Source organism: Chrysochloris asiatica, unplaced genomic scaffold, assembly GCF_000296735.1.
Source record: "Chrysochloris asiatica unplaced genomic scaffold, ChrAsi1.0 scaffold00028, whole genome shotgun sequence".
Classification (NCBI taxonomy): Eukaryota; Metazoa; Chordata; class Mammalia; order Afrosoricida; family Chrysochloridae; genus Chrysochloris; species Chrysochloris asiatica.
In genome coordinates this window covers 20,791,090-20,818,952 of record NW_006408546.1, presented here as the reverse complement: position 1 = coordinate 20,818,952, position 27,863 = coordinate 20,791,090, and the positions used below count along the sequence as shown (strand labels likewise).

At 39.4% G+C, this 27,863-nt stretch overlaps 1 protein-coding gene and 1 pseudogene across 1 annotated transcript in view; one reads left to right on the top strand and one right to left on the bottom strand.

The window, feature by feature from the left end:
• Nucleotides 1-6,016: 6,016 nt before the first annotated feature.
• On the top strand, nucleotides 6,017-6,273 carry LOC102819589 (annotated as a pseudogene).
• Nucleotides 6,274-9,360: 3,087 nt separating this feature from the next.
• ARL8B (ADP-ribosylation factor-like 8B) overlaps nucleotides 9,361-27,863 on the bottom strand; it is a 56,832-nt gene continuing 38,329 nt past the window's right edge. Inside the window, 6 exon segments of the mRNA XM_006846624.1 lie at nucleotides 9,361-9,410; nucleotides 13,274-13,344; nucleotides 13,713-13,780; nucleotides 16,306-16,399; nucleotides 16,549-16,622; nucleotides 18,170-18,250. Coding sequence (XP_006846687.1) covers nucleotides 9,361-9,410; nucleotides 13,274-13,344; nucleotides 13,713-13,780; nucleotides 16,306-16,399; nucleotides 16,549-16,622; nucleotides 18,170-18,250 — 438 coding nt within the window.

The window sequence follows — 27,863 nt, the reverse complement described above, 5'->3', positions numbered from 1 at the left end:
TCCCGTAAAGATTTACACCCTCGGAAACCCTGTACAGGGTCGCTATGGGTCGGACCCGACTCGATGGCACTTAACAACAACAACATTTGTTCATCTAAGATGTTTGTGAATTGGACTCAACTGCCCTAAAGTATCTGACCCAAATTTTGAGCTGACACCATCTCACTGTCTGTCTTGGAGCTGATTTCGACTCAAGATTTACAAAGCTGTAAACCTTTACAGGAACAGAAAGCCTCCTTTCTTTGCAGAGTGGTTGGTGGGTTTGAACTGCCAACCTTGTGGTTACCAATCCAGTGTTATCTACAGTGCCACAAGGATGCCTTAATGTATACCATACAACGCATGTTTCTGCATTCTGGGGAGAAATACTTTAAAGATTTGTAAATCTCTTCAAAATACAAGCTCATGTTTACAGCATTTCTTTTAAAACAAAATTCATTTATATTCTGTAAAATATCTGCAGTATTCCACCCTTTGGCTCTGCTAAAATGCAAAGTTAAAAAGTGCTTGTATTTCTGAATGTTTGTATGATTTCCAAGGAGAAGAAACATCCAACAACTTATATGCACTAGGGCAAGTGGGTGTCTTTATCTCTGCTTTGTGCTTTAGCCATGATCGGATCTCTAGGCTGCTAGAATGACGACAGCCCGCTGATGGGAAATATGATGTCATAAATCCTCCCGTTTTCACTTTACAGATGGGAAAACTCAGGAGCTAGAGGAGGTTCAGCAACTCCTCAAAGTGGCACCATCAGTTAACTGGCAAAGGCAAGAACCCACCTACCCAAAAAATTAGACACAGGAAACAAGCACGTAAGACAGACGCCGCATGAAGGCTGCCAAGGAACACAACTACAGAAATGGGATGAGACAAGGATCTTCCCCTGGCGCCAACAGAGAAAGAGTCTGCTCCTAGAGCTTATGCCCTGAATTTGGAATACAAGTTTACAGAACTGTGAGAAAATAAATTTCTGTTCTTGAAAAAGAAAATTTCATTCTCCCAAATGCCTTCTCCTCCACTCCTTTGACAGCACCAAACTACATTAGCATTTTTAAGCCATCCATTGTTTCCCTGGTCTGCTGCTGTGGGAGAAATAATGCACTGGACCTCAACATCAGTGTGAACCATGAGGTCAGAGGTTCAAATTCACCAGTTGCTCCTTGGAAACCCTAATCAGGGTTGCTATGAGCCAGAACAAGGAGCTCTGGTAGCATAGTGGTTACGAATCCGGCTGTTAACCTCAGGGTCAGCAGATTGAAACTACGAGCTGTTCTGCAGGAGATAGAGGAGGCTTTCTGCTCCCATAAAGATTTACAGCCTCGGAAACCCTGTACAAGGTTGCTATGAGTTGGAACCAACTCCACGGAACTTAACGAGCCAGAACAGATTCCATGGCACTTAAGAACATTGTTTTCCTATTAGATCCCTTCCTTTTATAAATGCAAGACCTGCAAGCCCCAGGAAGATGTGGGTAAAGTACCTTCATCCTCCTGACTCCTGCGAGAAATGTGCATTACCCAAATCACCAGCTTTGCGGGAATCTTAAAATATTTTACTGGAGAGAGCTTGGATTAAGGCACTTCTAATTACAGACCATCTAGAATCTAAATGACCTGCTTGTTTGCCTGTTGTTAAGTGCCATCGAGATTGTTCCAATCCATAGAGACCCTGTATAGGGTCTCCTAGGGGCAGCTGGTGAGCTTGAACCACTGACCTGGCCGTTCAAACCAACTTTGCGGTCCAGTGCAGTCCAGTAACACCAGGACTATGAACACCCAAAATGCAGCAATATCAAAAGGATCCGCTTTATTAATAACTGAATTTGAAACTGAAATTGTGTGGAGGCATTTACAAGCCAACTGGAAAGATCTGCAGTGGGCTACAATTGTAGAACCACAAATTTAAGGAAGTTTAAGAGGCTAGTATTTGCTTTACTGTCTTCTCTTTCCAGTCTCTTCCTTGGCACATACATTGTTGTACCTTGTAACATTTTGAAGTCTGGCAGTAACAAGTAGATGGTCAACTTAAATTTAAGTTTCCACTTCATTTGTTATCCCTTGACCAATTCCTTAAGCTTAAATTTACCAAATCAACAGGCTTTCAAAGAAAATCAATACTCAGTCACAATACACAAAGAACATAAAACAAGCAGCCATGGCCTGACACATCCTTGTCACATGACAGGATCAAAAGAACTACTTTCAGAAATGTAAATCTAAACACTTATCAACTCAATTGATATCCTTGAGACAGAAGGGCTAATTCTCACATCTAACTGGCTAACTAGGGAGCTCTGATAGCATAGTGGTTACCGGCTGTGAATCGCAAGGTCAGGAGTTCGAAATTACTAGCAGTTCCACAGGAGAAAGATGAGGCATTCTGCTCCCGTAAAGAATTACAGCCTCAGAAACCCTGTGCAGGGTCGCTGAGTTGGAACCGACTCCATGGCACTTAACAACTGGCTAACTAGTTAGTAATATAGAATGGAATGTTTCCCCTCAAAATGTGTCAGCTTCTCAGTGGTTTGACGGGCATTTAATCATACAGTGTGTGAGTTAACTTTATCATATATGCAAACAATGTAATCACTTCCATGATGAGATGGGACACTAGAACTTAATCAGGTTAAAGGCAATTTCCTTGGGGGCTGGTTACCACCTTTTATCTTGGTGGTGTTAGGTGCCATAGAGTCCATACCGACTCACAGTGACCCTAAGCACAACAGAACAAAACACTGCCCAGTCCTGGGCCAACCTCACAATTGTTGCCACCTTTGAGCCCATTAATGCTGCCATTTTGCCAACCCATCTGCTAGGGGTCCTTCCTCTTTTTATCTGACCCTCCACCTTACCAAACATGATACCCTTCTTGAGAGACTGGTCCTTCCTGACAATATGCCCTAAGTATGAGAGATGAAGTTTGGCCATCCTCGCCTCCAAGGGGCACTCTGGCTGCATATTCTTCCAACACAGATGTGTGTTCTTCTGGCAGCCCAAGGCACTTTCAATATTCTCCTCCAGCACCATAACTCAAAAGCATCAATTCTTCTACGGTCTTCCTTCACTGTCCAGCTTTCACATGCATATGAGGTTACTGAAAATATCATGGCTTTGGTCAGGAGTACCTTAGTCCTCAAGCTGACATCTTTGCTCTTCAACACTTTAAAAAGGTCTTGTGCAGCAGATTTGCCTAATGCAATACGTCATTTGATGTCTTGACTTCTTCTATAATTGTTGATGATTGATCCAAGAATGAAGTCCTTGACAACTTCAATCTTTTCTCCGTTGATAAGATTGTTTATTGATCCAGTGGTGAGGATTTTTGTTTTCTACACATTGAGATGCAACTCATACCGATGGCTGTGCTCTTTGATCTTCATCGGTATTTTAAGTCCTCTTCACTTTTAGCAAGCAAGGTTGTATCATCTGCATATCACAAGTTGTTAATAAGTCTTCCTGCAATCCCGATGCCATGTTTTTCTTCATAAAACCCAGAATCTCGGATTATTTGTTCACCATACAGGCGGAATAAGTTGATGATAGAATACAACCGTGTCAGACACCTTTCTTAATTTTAGACCATTCAGTGTTCCCATGTTCTGTTCAAATAACTGCCTCTTGGTCCAGGTCCAGGTTCCTAATGAGCACAAGTGTTCAGGAATATTCATACTTCGCAATGTTGTCATAGCTTGTCATGATCCACACAATCGAAAGCCTTTGCATAATCAACATCTTTCTGGTATTCTCTGCTTTCAGCCAAGATCCATCCAACATCAGCAATGATATCCCTCATTCCACGGCCTCTTCTGAATCCGGCTTGAACCTCTGGAAATTCTCTGTCAATGTATGCGTGCAGCCGTTTCTGTATTACCTTTAGTAAAACTTTACTCACATGGAATAGCAAATATATTGTCCAATGATTTCCACATTCCATTGGGTCACCTCTCTTTGGAATGAGCACAAATACGGATCTCTTCCAATCAGGCGGCCATATAGTTGTCTTCCAAATTTCTTGGTATAGAGCCTCCTCACTTTCTTGAAAGATTTCAATTTTTACTCCATCAATTCCTGGAGCCTTGTTCTTCCCCAATTCCTTCAATGCACCTTGGACTTCCTTCTTCAGTATCATTGACTCTTGATCATATGCTACCTCTTGAAATGGTTGAACACCAACCATTTCCTTTTGGTACTCTATATATTCCATTTTCTTTGATGCTTTCTGCATCATTCAATAATTTACCCAGAGTATCCTACAATATAGGAGCTCTGGTAGCATAGTGGTTACAAATCGGGCTGCGAATCTTAAGGTCAGCAGTTAAAAACTACCAGTTGCTCCATGGGAGAAAGATGAGGCTTTCTGCTCCCGTAAAGATTCACAGCCTCAGAAACCCTGTACAGGGTCGCTATGGGCTGGAACGGACTCAACGGCACTTAACAACAACAACATCCTTCAATAATCAAAGTCAAGGCTTTAACTTTTTCTTCAGTTCCACCAGCTTGAGTAATGCTATGTTCTTCCCTTTTGGTTTTCTGACTCCAGATCTTTGCACATTTTGTTGTAATATTTGACTTTGTCTTCTGGAGCTGACATTTGAACTTTTCTGTGTAGCTCTTGTACCTCCTCATTTCATCCATTTGCTTTAGCATCTCTCTGCTGGAGAGCAAGGTTCAGCATCTCTTCTGACAGCCATTTTGATCTTTTCCTTCTTTCTTGTCTTCTTAATGACTCTTTGTTTTCTTCCGGTATGTTGGTCTTTATTTGATCCCACAACTCTTCTGGTCTTCGATCTTTAGTGTTTAATGTATCAAATCTGTTCTTCAGATGATCTCCTTTATCTTACAAGGGAAAAAAGGAAACATGAACAGAGGAGATGGGACTACCACCACCAAGAAAGGAAAGTCAGGAGTAGATCTAGTCCTTTGGACCCAGGGTCCCTGAGCTCAGAACCTCCTAGAACCAGGAGGCAGAAAAAGCCTTCCTCTACAGCTGACAATCTGAATTTGGACTTCTAGCCACCTATGATGTAGAAAATCAATTTGTTTGTTAATTTATGGTATATGGTGTAGCCACAATAGGTAACTGTAACAGACTATGTATGTATGTATGTATGTAGAGGGATTTCCAAGTTGAACTATTCTTAACAAATATACATACCTGTCTTCCAACAGCTTTGAGGAAATGAATATTTATAGTGCGAGAGATAGCATACTCCATTATAAGGCAGGTGACAACCAAAAGAGGAGGAGTCCTCACCTCAAGGGTCAGGGATGCCTATTAGGACACAGGGTCAATAGGGATGGGCCCCTGACACACTGGATTCCAAAACTGGGGGGTTATAAAGGCAAAAAGTGGCTGGCTTACAAACTTTCAAGACTGTTTCAAAATGAGGAGGGTATGGCAGAAGCCCCACTGAATAGTTTTCCTCTTGTCCAGATGGGTCTGCTGGAAGGTGAAGGGATATGATGCTGATAGGATTTTAGGATACAAATGTTAAGTAATTATTAGCAGAATTCATTGCAATGGTCACAACCGTAAATATAGAAGATGTGAAACAAAAGGGGAGGGGGGGGCACTAATCTTTCATTCCAGGAAGAGGACCTGTGGATCAAGAAGGAAGAGCATGAACGAAGCGTGGGAGCCTAAGCAGGAAAGCAGGACACCGGAGACGGAAGCAGAGGCTATGGCATACACAGAGCAGCTGACTCCAGGCCCAATGACTGAGAAAGACTGTGTGTCTGCGGGCAGGAGACTGGCTTGCAAAATGTGCTCTTTGGACATTTAAACCAATGTATATCCAAAAAAAAAAAATTTTAAAGGGCACTGGTGACAAAGGTAAATGCTGTTAACCAGTGGTGTTTGGACAGGATGGCAAGCATTACAATGAAACAAAATGCGACTGATTTGTTGAGTGCAAAACTGATGATGTGCCTTGTAAACTATCACTCAATTCACAATGAAACATTTTGTTGGGGAAAATAAAAAGGCAAGCTGAGTCACCACCTTGATCCCAATAGGAATGGCAGCCCCATCTATGGAACAAACACAGGCTTGCAGGGAGCCCGGGATGAGTGCCACAAGTATTTATATGACGATACAGAGGGCACTTCTCAGTGCAAGCAGCTAAGAAGTTCATGTCAATCAAGTTATCCCCAAGAATGGATCAAATATTCTGGTAACAGAAGAGACTACTAAAAATTTTTTTAAAAATTTGGAGCAGGACAATTTCAACCCATACAAACAAGTGCAAATTCCTCAGCTGTTCTTGATCTTTAACAAAGGTCGAAACTAATCTTTCCTTTAACCTTGGGGCAAAAGTAAATATCATTATTTGAATTAATGGAAATATCAATATTTGTTCACTAAAAACAACTCTTAACAGCTTACAATGATCAAATAAGGGATCCCATCATTCACACTATGGATAATTAAAATAAAATTAAGTACAATATGCTGTTTTCATTTAGTTGTTGTTGTTAAGTGCTACAAGTTGGTTCTGACTCATAGTGACCCTGCATAGGGTTCTGAGGCGGTGAATGAGTTTCAGGAGCAGAAAGCTTCAACTTTCTCCTGTGGAGCACCTGGTGGGCTCGAATTGCCAACCTTGTGGTTCGCAATCCCAGGTTTATCCTACAGATCCACTGTGATCCCCGACTCCCTTTAATTTAAGAAGAAACCTGTATTTTAAGGAGAAAAAAATTAAAGTCTATTATAAAAACACAGTACTGACTTTGGTGTTGGAAGACAGGTAGTGAACAAATATGACGGGTAGACACTGAAAAGAGTAAGTTGTCCATGTGTGTTCCTGGCAGTTACCATTTTAATGTTAGAGACTGGAAGAAGATGATTAGAGGAAACGTGAACTTAAAATAAACAATTAATATGATACAGGGATCCCAAAATTTAAAAAGACAACATACTAGTAAAAATACAAACCTGCCATTATCAGAAAATCACTGAATGAAGTCAGTAAATCGACATGTTAAAGCAATTTCAGTTATTAGTAGTATTTTGTTTTGATTTCTAAAACAACTGAGGTATAAAATGCCTTAGTAGCTCTTCCCACCAAGTCATAAATATGGTGTATCACAACAGCTTACAGTACTAGTAACCGCCTATACCAAAAGTAAAAAAGTCACAGTATCAAGTCTGTGGATATTTTAAAAGTTTATTTCTATTTTCAATAGCCCACAGACCTCAGTCTCGAGAGCTGAGCTGTTTTTTTCTATCACATGGTCTACAGACCCTCCTCAGGTAATGTTGTCTTCCCATCCCCTTCCAACAAAGACAGAACCTTCCATCATGATGCACATTTAAGTTAAAATTGCCAATACAACCCTCAAAATGCAAGTTTATTGAATAAAGCTGAGAAGAGCAATTAACAGACAAAAAAAAAAAAAAAATGCATCCACCTTTAAAAAAAAAAGAATGCACAGATATTTACAAAGTTCAGTAACTGTTAAGTTTTCACATGCAGAGGTTAATGCACAGGAATATGCTGGTAACAGTGTTTGGATGGCTTGAGAAGCTGAAGACAGTGAAGGCACAAACACTGTCAGGAGTGCTCTAAGTCAATGAGCAAACCTATGCGCTCCCCCATGGAGTCATATCCTAGTTCCCATCTCTGTAATAAAGCTACGTTCAACTACAGCAGCAAGCTGAAATAACTCTTCATGTACAGAACCATCATCCCACCAGGAGAGTTCGTGCCACGCTTCAAAGAACAAGAGAACAACTTAAAAACAGATTCTCTTCATAAAAATGTGACTGAAGAAAACCAAGTTGTGTCTGGGCCACCCAGCGTAGTATTTTGAAGCCATGGCAGTCTAATGAAAACTGGTATTCATGAAGAGCACTTAATGTTGACTACACTCATTAAGTTTGGAAAGCTCTGGAAATGAATGCACTGTCAACAGACTAGTGCTGCATGACAAAGGAAACAAGGATCATACACAACGTGAGGCAACACGTAAACAGGTGATCCACAGTTCCCTCTACAAGAGTGGCCTAGGTGGATAACAATGGACACATGAACCAAGTATTACTTAGCCCCCTTATGTATATGGAGATTACTAAAGCTATGGAACAGGTTCGTGGTACCTTTTTAAACCTCTCTTTATGATAGAAGCAAACAGTAATAAACAGCATCAGTTTTCAGTTCTGTTTGATTAGTAAACAACCTGTAGACATTGCGCATGATTACATTACATAAAGCAGGCAGGTCTAGAGTTGTCACAATAATCAAGATGTCTAATGGCACCAGACAAAACAGTGCCAAATCTTACATCAGAAAGAGAGAAAAATAAAAATCTGTATTTGTTTATACATGTCATTTGTGCTGAAAGTCAACTTTTATGACTGGCTATAAAAAGTCAGGAATTAAAAGAGTGTCATGCGGCACTCTTTAATTAACTAACTAGATTGAATGACTAGAGATAGAAACAACAAACAGGTGTTGGAACAAAGTCGGACAGCCTAACATAGGTTTATTATATTGGCTGGAATGCTCTAAATGCAAGAAAGCTTCTAAGAAAATCATCAATTCCCAACCCCCTATAAAAGTGTGTTGAACCAGGAAGAAAGAAAGAAAATAAAAAGACAGAAGTAATGATCTGAACAGATACAAAACAGCATGCTCCTCCCATATCCCCCAACTGCTCTCTGGTGATGGAGAACCCTCAGAAAATAGAACTGTTTTCAATGTCACCAGGTAAGATCTCGCCACAGGAAAGAACCAATAACAACATTGATCTGATGTCTCCGTCCCCTTTTTGCAGACCATTTTCTAATTCCTAAGGTGTAATTTTTATACATGTCACATGCATTTGTGAGATAAGATCAACATTATGTTTTTATCCCACATGAATCAGGCTTAAAAAGATTTTCTAAATACTGTGTGTGGCACTAGAAACTTCATGCTGTCTCAAGTCAGTGTCAGTATTAAGTTACTGAACTCTACGATTAAATATCATAGATAGACATTTACTGAAAATTAATATAAAAATCTGAAAGACCAGAAAGACCAGAACAGTAATATGCAATATTCTTGATTTCAGATGGTCAAGAGCGTGTGTTTTTGTTTTTGTTTTGTTTTTTCTTAAAAAAAAAAAAAGCTCTACACACTGTTTAAGATAGTATGTATAAGAAGCCTTTGTTGTGTGTGTGACTTTATCATGACAACTCTAGCTGATTCTTTATGAAGGATTAGGGGTACACATCTTCAGCAGTGCACATGAGAAATAAACTCTGAAAAAGGCAATTTCTTGGGTTTAGGAAGGACCGTATTCTGGGAAGTACTTCAGAGGAACGGACAATAATTCTAGGATCAGAGCCAAGAAGGACTGGAAGACTTCAGAAGGTACTTCAGCTTCTTCTAGATTTTGAATGTTGAATAAGCCACTGAAGTGTGATATCTAGAGGCAAGGAGAGAGGCAGGGAGAAAAAGTCAGAGTGGTAAGAAACTAGACATCCAACAATCTGACAACGTTCGGGTACACATTGCAGTCAGCACAGTGTCGGCTCTCCTCTGTCATTCTGCAACTGCAGTGCTACCTGACACTCCGTGAGCTTGAGGATGAGCTGAAGAATTTCCTGATTTAAAAAAAATTGAAATGCGTAGAGAACAATTTGTGCTATCTTTTACTCAGACATGTACCGACTGCCTGTAAGATCTGATGTTTTATGTGGAAGGCCAAGAATGTAAAGATATGAGAGAATCCCTCTCTACCACTGAGGAACTTTTAGTCTCATAGACAGAAAAGATGCTAGTCATTTGGGGATTGAGGAAGGAGGAGACCAGCTCCACAGAATTCTAGAAAAAGCAAAGGAGAAAGAAAGGGATGAAGCAATGTGGGGCTCTGGGTAAATGCAGCTCAAACATGAGGGTGAGGAAGTGGGTTATCACTGACTGGTAAGATTGGAGGGCTCCTCACTTCATTCTACTGGCATTGGGGCTGTATAATTCTTTATGTGAGGGGTTATCCTGGGCACTGGGAGTCCCTGCTGTGGTGCTGTGGGATAATGCACTGCACCACAAGGTCGACAGTTCACACTTACCAGCCACTCCTCGGAAACCCTATACAGGGTCGCTATGAGTCAGAACCGACTCAAGGGCATTTAACAACCACCACATCCTGAGCACTGTGGGGTGTTCAGCAGCATCAATGGCCTTTGCCACTAGCTGCCAGAGAGACTCTACTCTCACCTCCTATCTGGGCCTTGATTAGCCAAGAAGTCTAATCTACTTGGCAATTAGTTGTATTTTTTGTTTCAAACAAATATACATTCTGATTTATAAGCCACTTGTTTTGAATCTAGTTAGCGGGATCAACTTCCTTGTCCTTGATAATTCTTTAAGAGAATCAAGAGTTCTTAAATAAAACTGGGATTGGATGGACAGCTCTAGCAGCTGTAAAGATCACCCTCAAACAACTCAGTGGTTCTCAGCGCTCTTACAGCATTTCCTTCATAAATGAACAAACTCACACGATTTGTTTCAGGTAAATATCAGCTAGTTTTGTCAAGACAGTTAAGTTACTGAGGACTTTTTCTCTCCCTTCAAAAACGCCTACCCCCATTTCTATTTTAGAAACTACAGAAAATATGAAAGACTAACAGAATACCATAATGTAGTGAAGATTATGTTTCGTGTAGAACACGTTTTCTCAATATTAGCACTATAACATTTTGGATATTCTTTGCTGTAGGAATTGCAGATATTTAGCAGCATCTCTGGCCTTTGCCTATTAGATACCAGCATTATTACCTTATTAGGGTAACCAAAAAGGTTTCTGTTGTTCTTGTTGCCAAGTGTCAGTGAATGAGTTCTGACACGTAGCGACCCAGTATAGGGTTTCCGAGGAGCAGCTGGTGGGTTTGAGCATTGCCAAATGTTCCTGAGGATAAAAGATCCCTTATCAAGAGTCAAGGAGACCTTGTGGCACAGCAGGTTAAGTGCTATGCTGCTAACTGAAAGGTTCATGGTTTGAACTCACTAGTAGCTCCAATCTACCACTGCTCCCATATAGCCTCAGAAACTCTACGAAGCAGCTTTACTCTGTCCTACTGGGTTACCGCTGAGTTGGGACAGACTGAATGACAGGCGGTTTGCTTTGGTTTTGGAATTGAGAACCAGTGTACTGACGTAAATAACTAAATGCTCTATTGGTGGCAAATGTTAACATTTAATAAGAATGTTAAGCTACGCAGAATGTTAGTTTAAGTAACTGTAATTGCTTAGTTCTCAAACTAAATGATACAGTGTAACAAGTCATTAATTCTACTCATTTAAGAGATAAAAATGTGGGTCCATCAGCAATATGCTAAGGCTTTAAAGGAAGCCCAGAACCAGCTAGGACAACTATCAACACTCTGAACTCATTAGAGCTTGTCTGGGGCAAGAGGGAAAGGAGGATCTAGGCTGGAATTAACTCTAAAAAAGAGTCAGGCATGAGGAGAACCAATGCACACTGAGTGAAGGCTAAGGGAAAAGCAGCAGAATACCTTTTTAAACACACTATTTTGACACTACTGATTACACATTATTCCAATCCACTTTTTAGTTACAAAAAAATATTTTTTTAAAACTGAAAGAGATTTATCTATATGAATTATGCAACAGAATAAAAGTACATAAAACTTTACAAGTCAGTTCCAAAAACAATGTTTTATAAAGTCCCTGGAAATAGCTTAGTGAGAAAAATAACTTGAAATTATAATGAAATTAATATCTGAAAGTAATTCCTTTTGGCACAACCAGGAAAACAGGTACCATTACAAAACCATGCCAAGGTTAAGAGCTACAGACACAGCCTGAGTGTGTGCCAACAGCCAACAAAGGACAGCTCCAGGAACGTTGACAAATCTTAGTCAAAGCTGTACCTACTTCCAACAACAAAGCACAGCAAAAATGGATGAAACAAACTATGTCTAAAGACTTTGTAAATATGGGTAATAAAGGCATCAGTTTTTAAATCAAAGGTAAATCTTGCCAATTTATATGCAAATTAACACTACATCCAGCTCTAGCACAAATGAAAAAGTTATAAATTTCAAATTAGTATTATTGTTTTTTTTCTTAATTGTGATGTAGGTGAAAGCTTACAGAGCGCATTGGTTTTCCATCAAGCCGCTCATACCCATTCTCTTTTGGGACAGTGACTATAACCCCCCACAATGCAATAGGTCTCTTTCTAGCCTTACTGGTTTCCTCTCTCCTATCCCTTCCTGCCTTCTGAGCTTTACCCCAGGGCAGATGCAGCCCTTCTGACCTCAAAAGGTTGATTGCTATAAAAAGCACACGCCTCCCTGGTGTTACTGATCTGTCTATTATTGTTTGTCTGAAAGTTGGGCCAGAGTCAAGTCAGTTCCAGGCGTCTTAGGGCCATGGGCCCAGGGTTCCACCAGTCTCTATCACAGCCCCATAACTATGGTGTGGTTTATGGTTTTGAGTTTCATTCTACATGTCTCTCTTATCTAGGCCCCTTTTCAATGTGTTGGCACTGGTAACCAGGAACCATCTAGTTCTCCTGGTCTCAGAATCATGGAGGCTGAGGTTCCTGTGGTCCCTTAATTCTTTGGACTAATTGTTTCCATGTGCTCACGTGTATTACTTTGCTCTTCTTTGCTCTGGACGGGAAGTCCAATGAACTTTTGTTTATTAAATAATAATCCTTTACCATATTAAATAAGAGACTGAAGTTAAACCATGCAGACTTGTTCTCTGAGGACATTACATAAATACAGAGTGTTTGTAGCAATATCTCCAAGAGGAATAACATATTACAGTAACATACTGCCTCAATAAGCAAAACATTGTTACAATGCCTTTAGACCAATTTTTGTTGAGTCTTATTTTTAAAATATCATTTTGTTACACAGAACAGCTGGATACTAGCACTGTAACCATTAATACAATAAACTGATCTCATACAATGCTTAACCTCACAGCATTCGTGCACTGACTTCTTTCAATAGCATGGAGCAGATTCATGGCAGTGCATTGGCTGTCAGAGGGTAAAACGTCTAGTCTTTTTTCTGAGACAAAAGCAACAGTATCCTATAAAGGTAGTCACACAGAAATAGCAATAAGCAGTAAGAAGCATTAGTTTTAACTAAAAGCACAGTATAGTTTGTATAAAAATTATTAAGGGAGAAATTAATTTGCTATGTAAACCTTTATCTAAATCACAATAAAATATTTTAAAAGCACAGCATAACACTTAGATATTCCTTCCAATGATATTCCTTTTTCCCCAAAACACCAGCCATTACTTACCTATATTATCCTTTTCTTTGCAAGAAATTGAATAGCAGCAAATTTCTCTATCCTGAATAGCAGACAGATTCCTGTAAGAGTTAAGAGAGTAAGTTCATGCTTAGTTTTACTTAAGCCAATTTTACTGGTAAATGAAATTATTTTAATCTACTAAAGTCTAGGTATTCACGTCTCTGATGGAGTTCTGGTGTGGCACTGTAGGATAAGCACTAGACTGCTAACTGAAAGTATGGCAGTTCAAACCCAACAGCCACTCCTCAGAAACCCTATATAATACAACTTGAAGTCATTTAACAACAACTTGTCTGGCTTTATCTACCTAAAAACATGGCTATAATTACTAATAAATAATGCAATGGCACTAAACAATTTATATAGTCAACAGTTTTATTTAGAATCAACTGTAAAAAAAATTCTATCATACATTCTTAATACATACATTTTCTCAATGAGCTGTTTCTCATCCAAGGCATTAGGAAGGTCTCTCTTGTTTCCAAGTACTAGTACCTTATTTTTAAAAAAAAAAAAAAAGCATTAAAGAGTTAACTTTTATGTAAGAAAACTATTTTAACAAACTATCAAAAAACCAATATCACCCTGATATCAACATATATTAAAACCACCCGACATAATACTAAAGCAGATTTTTACAGCTGGTGGCTTGTCAGATTAACTTAATCATTCAAAACAGTATTTCCTTAACTCCTACCATGTACAGGCCTGTTTAATTCAATTTGCAGCTGCTCTAAGTATATGCTATGTATCCTGCTATTTCTTAATAAATCTTTACCAATATATGAATGGAATCTTAGAACCAAAGATAGTAACATTTTTAATAGACTGTAAGTCATCACATTTTTAACATAAATACACTGTTAAAATCCAAGACAGATTCTACAGAGTATCATTTATAAATATTCTAAGATGATGGGTAAATTTGGTCATCAGGTGAATACTGTAGGCATATACTGTGAGGTCAAGTGTTATTATTTAATTGCTACACGAATGCTGAAAAGAGAGCAGAGAAAGGTGACCTTCCCAATTTCCATTCTGCTGTCTTTCCCAGATAATGTCCTTATGGCCTTACACACAGAAAGCAAAGAACATGAATACATAAGACTTATCTGATAGCATCCACATGTTAAATCAGTGTTTTCGAAGAATTTTTATCTTTGATCAGTCCAAAGTACCCATGGTGTCTACCTTGCCACACCCATTTCTTTCAGTCAATATACCTCCACCAAACACCTGAACCAATCTTACACGTAGGCCTAGACTCTTAATTTACACAAAAAGGAGCCAAGGCACAGGCACAGGAAACAGAGAGCCAGGGCACTGGGGGATCATCACAGAGAACAATAAACATGATAAAGGAGTGGGAGGGCCAAGAATGGAATTTCAATACCCTTGGACAACTAGTTTTCCCTTCCTAGCTTCTTACTCCTTTCTGCTCTTAAGTCAAGCCAAATTCTCAATCTGTAACTAACTGGCTGACTTCCAAATACTACATTATGGTCATTTGTGATCAGCTGTTGGTTTTATGACTGTCTGGCATCTTAGCACTTTCCTTATATTTAAACTTTATAAACCTGCCCCCCAATAGATAACTGTAGCACAGATACGGAATCTAGGCCCATCAATCAGATATAATCAACAATACTGTGAATGTAAAAGCAGTGATGCACTGTCAGAAGTCATTCTGATAGTGGAGAATCAGCTAGCTCATCTCCAAGTAGAATAAGGGTGTCTCTTCAACTGTGCGTAAGCACCAGATTCACTGAGTAGAATTTAAGTGTGGACTCCCTCGTTCTGGCTATTTTTTGAGCCTGGTTGTGCAATCTTCCTAAAGATGCTGCAAGCTACCCAATAAATAGTATTTCAATGAATTATTTTCTGCTTAAATCAACTTCCTACTGTTTGCAACTAAGAACCTAAATGATGACTAAGATAAGACTAATTTTTATTTGTGCTTTATATTGACAGTTTGTTCATGTTACAAAAAAAAAAAAAAAAAACTTGATATTTTGTAAAATAGGCATACTTCCTTAAAAAGAACATCCTTAGAATGTTTACATATCAAAAAAAAAAAAAAAAGTCTTAGAAGTCAGACAGACATGTTCAATGCCTGACTGGGCAATTTATTAATGATCTTGGGATCTCTAACGAATCCTAACTGTTATATAGGGGAGGTAACACCACCAACCCAAATGTGTTCTGAGGATCAATAGACACTCAAGAATTTATCTTGAAGCTAAAGGCTGCTATTTCCAGCCTTCTCAGCTCAACAAAACATTACCCTCTATCCAACTGCCTAAGTAAGCAACTAGAAATTCTTTACTCTCTCCTTCTCTAATCTACCACCAAGAATGACAGATTGTGTTCCTAAATGTCTCCATTATCTGATTCTGTCTCATTTCGTCTACTAACATCCTATTTCAAGGTTCCATAATTTTCCAGGACAGGAACAACAGCTTCCTAAACTATCCTCCATACAGTCTTACCCACCTCTAGTCAAATCACTAATCTGATTATTTAAAACACTTTAAGAGTTTCCCACAAAGTCCTGTGCAGTGTAGTCTCCTCCATATCCTGGTGGCATGGAACACCATGCTTCGCCCTGCGTTTGCTTCACGCCCACCTCCCTCCTCTTGCAGCCTTACACCAATGGGCCCTTGTCTGAACTTTCCTCCCATCCAAACACCACCAATCTAACTCCCAGAACCTTCCAATCTCAGCTCACATTTCACTTCTTCTGGGGATCCTTCCTTCTTGACCAACCTAGTTCAAATCTCCTCTCTAATTTATAGCTCTCAGCCCCATGGTCCTCTCAGGGGCAGATCCTATGCCATAGCACCTGCCTTTCTTATTGAAGGTGGGAAATGTGACTGCTGCTCTGGACAGTGTCTACTATTATGAAAGACACACAATAAACATAAGCATTCTAAATTTTAAAACAAGACATTTTACTAATGTCAAACACAAAATCTAATATTCATAAATATTTTTTTAAAAACCAAGTTCTCCATACTTACTGGAATTCCTTGTAACTGTGGTTTATCTAGAAGATTATGTAGTTCATTTCGAGAAGGTTCTATCTTTTCACGATCTGCAGCATCTATCATGTAACTTAAAAACAAAAAAAACAAAAAACCCCAAGTGATCTGAATGTCTCTTCTTCACATGCCTGATAATCACAACTAAGATGACAGATTTTAAATTCTTTATAACAACCTCGTTTTGATTGAAGCCTACACTGACTGTGAAAAGACACTCACACGATCGCGTTGACTCCTCTGCAGTAACGTTCCCACATGCTCCGGAATCGAGGTTGCCCGCCTATGTCCCAGATCTTTAAACCAACACAAGACAATTCTTAATAAAGAACGTTTGAAACAATACAGTGAAAGAGGGATTCGCAGAAAGGAGAAAAGATCAAGCAGAAATGCCTATTTCCACAATGCTGGAGCCAAAGTGCTCCTGACAGACTTGAGCTGCAAACAGGAGCTCTTAATCTGGGAGCACTTAGAACCACTTCAAAAATCGAAGCCCCTATTAATACGCCTGGCATGACATCTAAAATTGTGCTTGAATAGAAATGTGGCTTCTGTGGATACTTTCTTTGCCTAAATTTAACCATTACATTTCTACTACTGAAAACATTTATCCTCAAGATAACACTTTTTATATCTGCAGACCCATGTATTATTCAGATTTGAATGCTTCAAACAGAAGACGATAGTTAATTCAGAAGCAATGAACATTTGACTGGGTATATATACATTAATATCGGAGTTTCTGTGTGGTCCTACTTAGGTGTTTATAAAAGTATTTCATTCATGTGAAAGCCATTACTAATTTATTATCATGCCTGCTCTGTAGGGCAGCATGCTGGGCATTAGGTACAAAAAAAGGCTTACTGCACTGTTTTTCTCTTCACAAGGCTCCCAACTTAGATACTGATATAAGTTACATGCATAAAGAGATACGCAAATGAATAAAGGAGGAGCTATATTATACCAGCCACAGACAGTGTTTAATGAATAGTTTCTGTGAGACAAGAAAATTGGGTACAATGAACCATGAGGTCTCTGGACAGAGAAGTAAACTCCCTATACCCACTGAAGAACAAAAATAACAAACCACTACCGTGGGGCCCCCCAATAAAAGGTCAATATTTGAACTCCAAATCTCTTAAGCTCACTCTAAAAAGAACATTTTAACAACTAGTTACATTTTCCAATTTTATAGTGCTAATTTACAACTTAGTACTAAATAAGGGAAGAACTGGGTTATGGTATTTGCTGCCAGAAATTTAATTAACATTAAATTACCAATATTAGAAACAAATTACCTTTTTACTATACAATACTGCTCATGAAATAATTATTATTGTTGTTAAGTGCTGTTGAGTCAGTTCTGACTCATAGCAACCCTGTATAGGGATTCCAAGGAGCAGGTGGAGGGTTTGAACTGCCAACCTTGTGGTTAACAGTCCAGTGCTAATTCTACAGTGCCATGCCAGGGCTCCCAAATACTAATAATATACTAACACCCTGAAGTTGGGATTTTTATTTCCCACCCCCCAGCTGCTCCTTGGAAACCCTACAGAGGGTCCTATGGGTCAGAACCAATTCGATGGCACTCAGCAACAAGAATAACAAGAACATCTAAATAAAAAATAAATAAATTGCTTTTGCCTATCTATAACCTAAGTTTTCTTATGGGCTAGTTATAACATTTCAGTATTTACAGTTTGAAATATCAGAGAAGGCTCTTTTTGGAACACAACTATTTATTAGTCCAGAATTATAAACACTCAAGTTAAAAAAAGAAAAGAAAGCAGGAAAACCTATAACTCTATATGCTAATTCATTTAATGGCAAGTGGCTAACGTACCTTTATTGTGACGTTACCTTTAGTTACTTTCCTCATGTTGAAGCCCACTGTGGGTATCATATCTTCACTGAACTGACCTGACTGAAAAAAGAAACAACGGAAGTTAGAGTAATAAGCATTTATAAAGGAGAATAGCTCTATGTAATCTTCTAGCACCAACATGCCATTTGGGCCCCTTTTAGGAAATGAGGTTCGCTACTGGTAGGATCAATCTGCTTTAAGAAAATATACCTTATAGCCATGATTTTATATATATTTTGTTTATACAAAAACTTAGTCTTTCATTACAAAATGATGATTTTTGAGAATGTGGTCATTTTTTAAAATAGGTATCACCTTAGGATAAAAAACACACACAAAAAAACACTTTATCAACGAATTTGAAGTGACATGTCAAACTCTGTATGTAGATATGTCTGCTTGAATTTGAGAAGAATCTACTTTCATCAAGTCTCCCCATCTGGGTTAGTCCACTTCATCATTCACACCCTTTCTACCCTTCAGCAAAGCATCACAATTCTTGTAACAGGTCTTATCCACCCCTTGTTATAGTCTTTATTTTGACTGCCATTGTAAAACAGATCAGATATTATTCTTATTTCATATAAATTACAGTGACTTTACTAAATACCTCTTACTTTTTAGATAAACCTCAACAATGGATTGGTTAAACAAAAAGGATTTTATTTCAGGACCCTGACACTAGCTGATTGTTTTCTGTGGCCTTACACTAGCTACACATGCATGCCACAAGTCCATAAGTCCTCAGAACACTGCATTCCATGACAAATCCTCAAGGTATAGCTTCCTAAATTCTGCCTCTAATTTTCCGACCTATTCGCTGGACTTTTGGTTGGCTTAAGAAAAATGTTAGCACAACCATAATCACTACTTTTATAAATTAATGATTCTCAGAACTTTCTTATATGTGATTATCAACAAGTCATGATGTTATTGTTGTAAGTGCCATTGTTGTTGTTGTTAAGTGCCATCGAGTCGGTTCCGACCCATAGCGACCCTGTACAGGGTTTCTGAGGCTGTAAATCTTTACGGGAGCAGAAAGCCTCATCTTTCTCCGGCGGAGCCGCTGGTAGTTTCGAACTGCTGACCTTAAGATTCGCAGCCCGATTTGTAACCACTATGCAGCCCGATTCATAACCACTACGCTACCAGGGCTCCGTTGAGTCAGTTCCAACTCACAGCAACCCTTAAAAGGGTTTCTGAGGAGCGGCTGCTGGGTTTGAACTGCAGACCTTGTGGCTCACAGTCCAGTGCTGATCCTAAATAACCCCCATTTTATACAACAGAAAATAGATTCCCAAGGACACAGGGTTCAACAGTGGCTGATTAGATTACTTTTAAAGTTTCACTGCAGTAACATTTGTTGCAGACTTCTGGTGCAGCACAGTAGGATCAGCACTGGAGCGCAGCCGAAAGGTTGGCGATTCAAACCTACCAGCTGCTCCTCGGAAACCCTATTCAGGATTGTTACGAGTCAGAAAAGGCTTGATGGCACCTAACAACAACAAGATTGTTTGTGAAGTCCTGATGTGGCGCTGCAGAATAAGCAATAAGTGAACCAAGATGTCGGTCTGAACCACACTCACCACGCTCTCCTTGGAAACCCTCTACAGGGTCACCATGAGTCGGAACCAACTAAACAGCACCTGAGCAAAATTTGTTGTAAGAGGCTTGAATTAATCTCTGGGGAGAGATTTAAGTGAGATCATGTCCTGTTTATTTGGTATTTGTTAGGAAATAGGTGTGTTTAACATAATGAAGCAGCTAGTAAATTGTAACCAAAACCATGTTAATAATTATCTTGCAGAGAAGCTTTCCAAAACATGTACTTTACATGCAATGTATTAAATATGGTTTAATGTGTTCTCAAGTTTCAGGGTCATTTGATCAATTCTGAAATGGAAAAACTCTACTAAGTAACAGTGAAGCAGTTATATTATACGAGTGCTGTTGTTGTTAAGTGTCCTTGAGTTTGTTCTGACTCATAGCAAGCCTGTATAGGCTTTCCAGAGCTCTGGTGTGGCACTGTAGGATAAGCACTGTACTGGTAACCACAAGTTTGGCAGCTCAAACCCACTAACTACTCTTAGAAACCCTATACAGGATTGCAATGAGTTGGAACTGACTAGACAGCACACAACAACATAGTAGGGTTTCTGAGAAGCAGCTGGTAGGGTTTGCACCGCTGAACTGGAGGTTACCAGTCAAGTACTTATCCTACAGCACCACACCACAACCCCATTTATCGATTGTTGTTGTTAATAGGTGCTGTCGAGTCAAGTCTGACTCACAGCAGCCCTGTACAGGGTTTCCAAGGAACAGCTGGTGAGTTTGAACGGCTGACCTTGCAGTTCAAACCAATACTGAGATCCAGTGCTTATCCTAGAGCACCACACCAGGACTCCAACGGGAATATCAATGACAGGACCACATCATGTAAGAATGACCTGGGGCTGCAGCATACTGGGGGCCCTAAACTTTCTTTACCTCTTTCGTCTTTATTGCTGCTCACCACTAACAACATGGCGGGGCTGACAATGACAATTTTGGGGGGAACAGGGTCTGCTTTAGCCTTTTGCATAAAAAAGAATTTTGGGGAAAAAAATCTACATTTTCCTACTGTTGTAGCCATTCATCTGCTTAAATGTATTTTAAATGAGAGGCCTATGAATAAAACATGTAACCATAAATGTTAACAATTTCGAGCTGGAAGCAACTTTAATCTGCCAATTCTCTCTTCTAGATAAGGAAGCTGGTTTCCAAGGGTTCAGTGGCTTGTATCTGGCTGTTGTGAAGTGCCATAGAGTCGGTTTGGGCCCTGTATAGGGTTTCTGAGGATCAGCTGGTGGGTTTGAACTGCCAGCCTTGTGGTTAGCAGTCCAGACCTTACCCTAAAGCAGGGAAGTTAGGTGCTGTTGAGTCCATTTTGATTCATCGAGACACCTTGTGCCAGACCAGAACTGTCCCTTGGCGTTTTCTTGGGGTGCTCTTTATGGGAGCGGATCCTCACACCTCTCTTGTGGAACTGCTTGGTAGATTCAAAGCACCAACCAGACAAGTCAACAGCTGAGCACTTAACCACCGTGCCAGCAGGACTTCCTTGTAAGACACAGAACTGATTATGAACATCCCCTGACTTCACCATCTTATTCCACATCAGTTTTCTTTTATTCACCCATATTAGGTACAACTCTGACTTAAGCGAATGCACACTGATAACTACCCTCCATCACAGAATCACAGGGTGTAGCACTTGTAATCACGACTTAGTGTAATTAAGTCAGTTTATGCTTCATATGCAGACATGAAAGCATATTTGTATCCCTCTATCCTTTCTCCTACAGTCAGCATGTGACACTAAAAAGATTAGCCTGCAACTATCCAGACTTTTGCCCCTATTTTCCCATCTGACAGATAAGGATAATGACACGGCTTCCATAGGGATGTTACAGTATTAAAATAAATATTATTAAATGCTTAGAATAATGCTTTGTGCATAGGAAGTGTTTAAAGTCATATAAAATTAGATAGTAAGTTCTAAATATTTGTTTCCTAAATGACTAATCTCAGTTTTACAGCATTTCAAGTGGAATAGAAATAAATCCCCAGCTCTCTACAGCATAACTACCAATTAAGCAGGGTTGGTGTTTAACACTGTCTTGGAATAGTGATAATTATGACTCAACACCAAGAAAGAACTAGAAAATGCTTCTGGATACACAGAGAAGGTATTACACAAACATCTGCACAGCAAAGGTAAGTACTTTATTGACAGAAGCCTTTGTACTCTTCCTTTGTAACCTAATAATTCTTACTTTCTTCAACAAGTACTCACTGAACATATTCCTATCCTTGAGACATTCTAGGATTAAAAACTCAAGTACATGATTGCCTTTCAGCCACTGCTGAATTAGAGAAAACAAATTTTAGGGAAAATTGTTAGCTGTCTATAGTTTCCCTAAACTTGCTACTACAAATCTGAGAAATGGGGCAAATGGAAAAGGGACAGGAATTTTAAAAACAGAACATGGGAAACGTTACAACAAGGAAGGGAGAAGGCATGAGGCAGTAAAGGAGTACTTTACTGACAACAGTCTCTCCTAGCTTGATCTGGCCATCGACAGTAGAAGTCCCATCCAATTCAATCCACTTGGAAAAACTATGGCTTTCACAAAGATTTCATGTTTTCATCTCCATGAGTCATTTCCTTCAGCAAACCTTTAGTTATCAAGCTACTGTGCAAAATCAGAACAAAATAAAAACATGACAAAAGCTACATATGAGATTTCTCCTGTAGGCCACAAAAGCCTTTAGTCACATGATAAGCAGAATAGTCTTTAACACAACACACACTGTGACTCAACTATTTAACTGCCAAAATCCACACACTTGACAAGTAAGGAGATATGGCCAAAAAAGACACAAATTAGTCGTTGTTCTTTCCAAGAGTATTTTTGAACTCACCATCATTACCAACACTCATTTTTCTAACCGATGGCATGATTAAATCTCTTTGTGAATTTCTGGTAGCATAGTGGTTATGAGGGGGGCTGCTAACCCCAAGGTCTGCAGTTTGAAACTACCAGCTGTTCCACAGGAGAAAGATGAGGCTTTCTGCTCCTGTAAAGATTTACAGCCTCGGAAACCCTGTACAGGGTCACTATGAGTCAGAACTGACTCCACAGCACATAACCGCCACCATGTATTTGTGGATTGTGAAGTTACTAGTCATAAGAGTGCTCTAATATTTCAATTCAATTAGTAAAAAAGGATTTTTTTTCTTTTTTACTAATTCAATTAGGCAACATTTTGGTGAGAAGCAGGATATTTTCATGATCTTACAGTATATCCTAAAACCGCTCATTATTTGCAAGGGAGAAAAGAGTCATTATTCAGTGGAGAAATCAGGCAAGACCCGAACTAGATGAACAAAATTACCGCCGTGATGAGGCGGGTCCAAAGATGGATACCACATACCCACAGAGGTGGTATCATGAGGACACCATCTCCCTGTGGAGTATTCCAAAGGAGAATGTGCAACTCAGTCTAATGAAGAAGAAACATCAAACAAACCCAAAATGAGGAACATTCTATTTAAGAAGGAGTGGGAGGGCACACTGTATGCTTTAAAAAGGCTCTAAAATGTTTCAGACTGATGGAGGCAAAAGAGATGTGATCACTCAATGCAATCCCCAAGGAGACCAGAGCCTGTACTAGACAGCAACACAGCTATGGAGGGCACGCTCGAGCCTACAGACAAAACTGGGATAGATAAATACATTCCGTTTTCTGATACGCAGAATGTGAACAAATAAACCAAATGAGGTAAAATGGTAGTCAATGTGGGCACAAGTATATATTAAGTGTCTTCATTTCCTACAACCTTTCCATGAATTTGAAATTATTTCCAAATAAAGTAGGGAATTCTCATTTAACTCTGGTGTGAACACACAATAGTGTACTCAGGTTGGAAAACAGTTTGGTTGTTCCTTACAAAGCACACAGCAGCCCGGCTAAGAGAATCCTAAATGCATCCTGCTAAATCTGAGCATGAAAAGTCTACACACCGGTGAACTCCCCTAGATGACATTCTAGGAATGGGGACACTACAGAGACAGTAAAAAGATCATTAGCTGCCAGAAGCTCAAGGGGAGGGAAGAGAAGGGAATGGAGGAGTAGGTGGAGCACATAAGATTTTTGTGAGCAGTGAAATTGATACTGTATGATAATGTCATTGTGGATACAGAATAGTTTTGCATTTGTCAAAATACAAAAAACCACACAACACAAAGAGTAAGCCTTAATGCAAACTACACACTTGAGTTAATAATGTATAGACTCATCAATTATAACAAATGTACCACACTAACGCAAAACACTAATAAAAGATGAAACTGGTGGGATGGGGTGGGGGTGGACAGGTGGAAATTCCATGCTTTCTGCTTCATTTTTCTTTAAACCTAAAGCTGCCCTAAGAAATAAAATTTAATCATTTTTATATATAAGAATATGCTCAAAGGGGGAGATAATAAAATACTACCTTATTCTATATAATGCCACTGAACCTACTACGTAGTATGATGACAGTAAAAACAATGTACACACTCAATCATAAGGAATTCTCACAATTAATCCAGAAATAGGAAGGTGAATCCCAGCTGTCTTGTTCTACTTTTCAATATTCTAAAAGAACACAAACTAACAAACGGAAAAAACAAACTAACATAACAAAACCCATGTTTTATAGTTTTGGTATACGGAACAAGCTTCTGGGCTAACTCCACCTGACACTAATACAGCATGCAGCCGCTGTGAGCCCATTACATCTGAGGATATTCCCCTCAATCAACTCTTTTTTAATGAGTTATACAATACACATTAGCATTCACTCTAACAAAATTTCAAAGGTCATACAATAATTATTTTCTCCCAATTTCTAAACACTTTGGGCAATCTTTCCTTTAAATAATTTCCCAAACACAATGATCTACTCTGAGTATTATGTGCAAATCCAGATTTATTTCTAAGCATAAGCATCATTCCTTCCCAACAGGATGCCTGTTTCAGAACACATATTAAAAAATTTATGTGAGATTCATTGATCATAATTTTGTTAATCATGGAATAATGCCTCATAAAGTTCCACTAGGTTTGGTTTTGGTCAGATGAGGAGTTTCTTCCATAGTGATATTAAGTAGCATGCAAAAACTTTAAATCAATACTCAGACTCCTTAGCAACATAATCAATGAGGGCTTCTTTTCTTCAAAACAGCTCAATTCCTAAAATGGGTGTCCAGGAAGGCCTCTCTGAAGTGACAATTAAATCCCCCAAAAGATCATTTTTAAATCTACACAGGACAACATAAAAGCTTCTACAGATGACGTTAACCACACACACACACACACACACACACACACACACACACACACACGGAAGCCATTTCCTCAGGACAACATCCATCTTCTAGTGCCTCCCTTAAAGCTTTCATCTCCTAAGAGCTACTCATTCCCCCTTCAACTCAGCTGCTCCCTCCCCTCTGCTGTTCTTCTTTTCCTGAGTCTCAAAAGCCATTGAAGATGAGAGTTTTTGCCCCCTACCAGCTGGCCTTTGATAAATACCATATTACTTTCAACTATGAGGGAAACAGACCCATCCAAGTCCACAAGAAGCACTATTAAGTGTAAATTACTGCAATGTTCCTCATAAAAGACTCAAGTGTTGCCTCTGCTATCATGGGTGCTCTTGATACACATCTGGGCTGAGAACCACTTGTGACCCCAAAGGGTCTAGAAACCAGACAAAAGTAAAGGCAAGTCGCAACTTTCAATATTAAAATCACCAGAGATTTTTGCTTTAAAAAAGAAGTCTATGGTATTTTATGCAAGGATTGAGTGGAGGAAGCTAGAAGACAGTCCTGGATACTTTCTGTTTGGTAGGTTTAGCAGCCCTGCTACTCTGTGGGGAAAGATGTGATGCTCTGCACCCACAGATTTAGAGACTTGGAGACTAATGGGCAGTTCTCCTTTGTCCAATAGGGTAGCTATTACTCAAAACAGACAGAATGGCAAAGGATTTTGGGTATTGGCAGGCTTTATTTACAATACCCTACAAAGAAGGAGCCTTGGTGGCACAGTGGATTAAGTGTTGGACTATAACCAAAGGTTGGCAGTTGGAACCACAGGAGAAACATGAGGCTCTATGCTTCAGTAAAGATTTACAGCCTTAAAACCCTATGGGGGAGAACAAACAAGATGGCAGATCAGGTGGAAGTGCAGTAAAGAGATCCGCCAGCAACAACACAGAATACCCGACCAAGAAGGCTCAGGGGATGGTCCCAGAACTCTGAACCATATATAAAGGAATATTTAGAAGGTTGGAAGGCTCACAGCTGGGGTAATTTGTGGCAGAAGCAAGAAATCCATTGCTTTCTACTCCAAGGTGCTCAGCTGCTCCAGGAGCCGCCATCTTGGGTGAGACCAAGCTGGGGAAGGATCGGAGCGGCCACAGATGCCTAGCAGAACTGTTGAGATAAACATGAGGACATTCTTTTCTTTTGGTAGCTGTTCATTGGTCCCTTGCTGTCTGCGCACCTCCATTCTGGTGACTGTAGGGGTGTCTGAGCTAGTGGACACCCCAGCCCCACCCTTGGAGGGTTCTACTATGCATGCACACATATCTCCTGGAAATTTAAAGAGACAGTTTCCATTAAAACCAAATGGCCACAGCCGGCCTTGAACTGTTTACAACTAGAAAAAAGGCCTGAATGGCGATTGTGGAGCGGGACAAGCAGACAAAAAAGAAATAAGTCGAAAATTAAATCCTAAGTTACGCCAAAACAACCAACAGTGGCATCTTGAAATTTCTGAAGAAGAGTGAAAAGGGAAGCCCATTTCCTGATCACATCTACCTGGAGGCAATCTGAAAGCATAAAAAATACCAAAATACACACCCATCTAAGTATTAATGCCACAGATAACTCCTGAATATGCTCAAAAAACAGAAGCAGATGACCATATCTGCACATATCCAGAAACGAGATAAAAAAGTGACTGAGGCAAATGAGCTAGAAGTAGACCTACATTCCATACTGGAAGATGGGCAGGCTTTGGAAATGCCTGAGAAGGAACTGAGAAAAATGATTATAAAATGTATCAAAACACTATACAGTGGAGTTGAGAAAAATAAGGTAGAAGTCAGGAAAGTGCTACAGGAACAATGAAATAAGATAGAGACAGCATTGGAAACAATTCCAAACCTACAAAAAGAGGTCCAAACAATATTAGAATAACAGACATGGACAATACACTGAAAGGGCAAAGGAGTAGAATTGAAGAGATAGAAGCTAGAACTAGTGAGCTAGAATATAAATCTCTTAACACTACTAAGAAAGAATAACAAACACAAAAAAGGATTTTAAAAATCCGAAGAAGGCCTAAGATTCATGTTGGATAACATGAAGTGGAAAAACATAAGACTTACTGGCATCCCGGAACAGGAACAATCACACAAGTCCACAGAGGAGATAGGTAAAGAGCTTCTGGAAGAAAAATTTCCTAACATACTGAAAAGTGAAAAGATAAGCATTCAAGAAGCTCAACGAACCCAAGGATGGATAGATCCTAAAAGACAATCACCAAGACATATAATCATCAAGCTCTCCAAAATCAGAGATAAAGGTAGGATCTTGAAAGCAGCTAGGGAAAAGGGAAGAGTAACATACAAAGTCAAGCAGATCAGATTAAGCTCAGATTTCTCAACAGAAACCATGCAGGCAACCCTGAAAAAAAAAAAAAAAAAAACTACTACCCAAGAATCCTCTCTACCCAGCAAAGCTGTCAATCAAATATGATGGTGTAATAAAACCATTCCAGGATAAACAGAAGTTAAGGGATTTTGCCAAAGCCAACCCTGCTATGGTAAACATCCTAAAGGAAGTTCTGTGGACCAAGATCCAACAAGAACACACAATAACTACAGAATGACGTACATGGCAGCATCAACCTGAACTCAGTTGACATATAGAGGAGTCAAGAACAGAATAAAGTTATAAGAACAGAGGATCTGGGAGTTCAGTCTATGATCAAAACAATTACAATGTGAAAAAAGGTAAACACAGAGGAACAGAGCTCCAGGTGATGGGAAGGTCAGGTAGATTACAGGATAAAATAGACT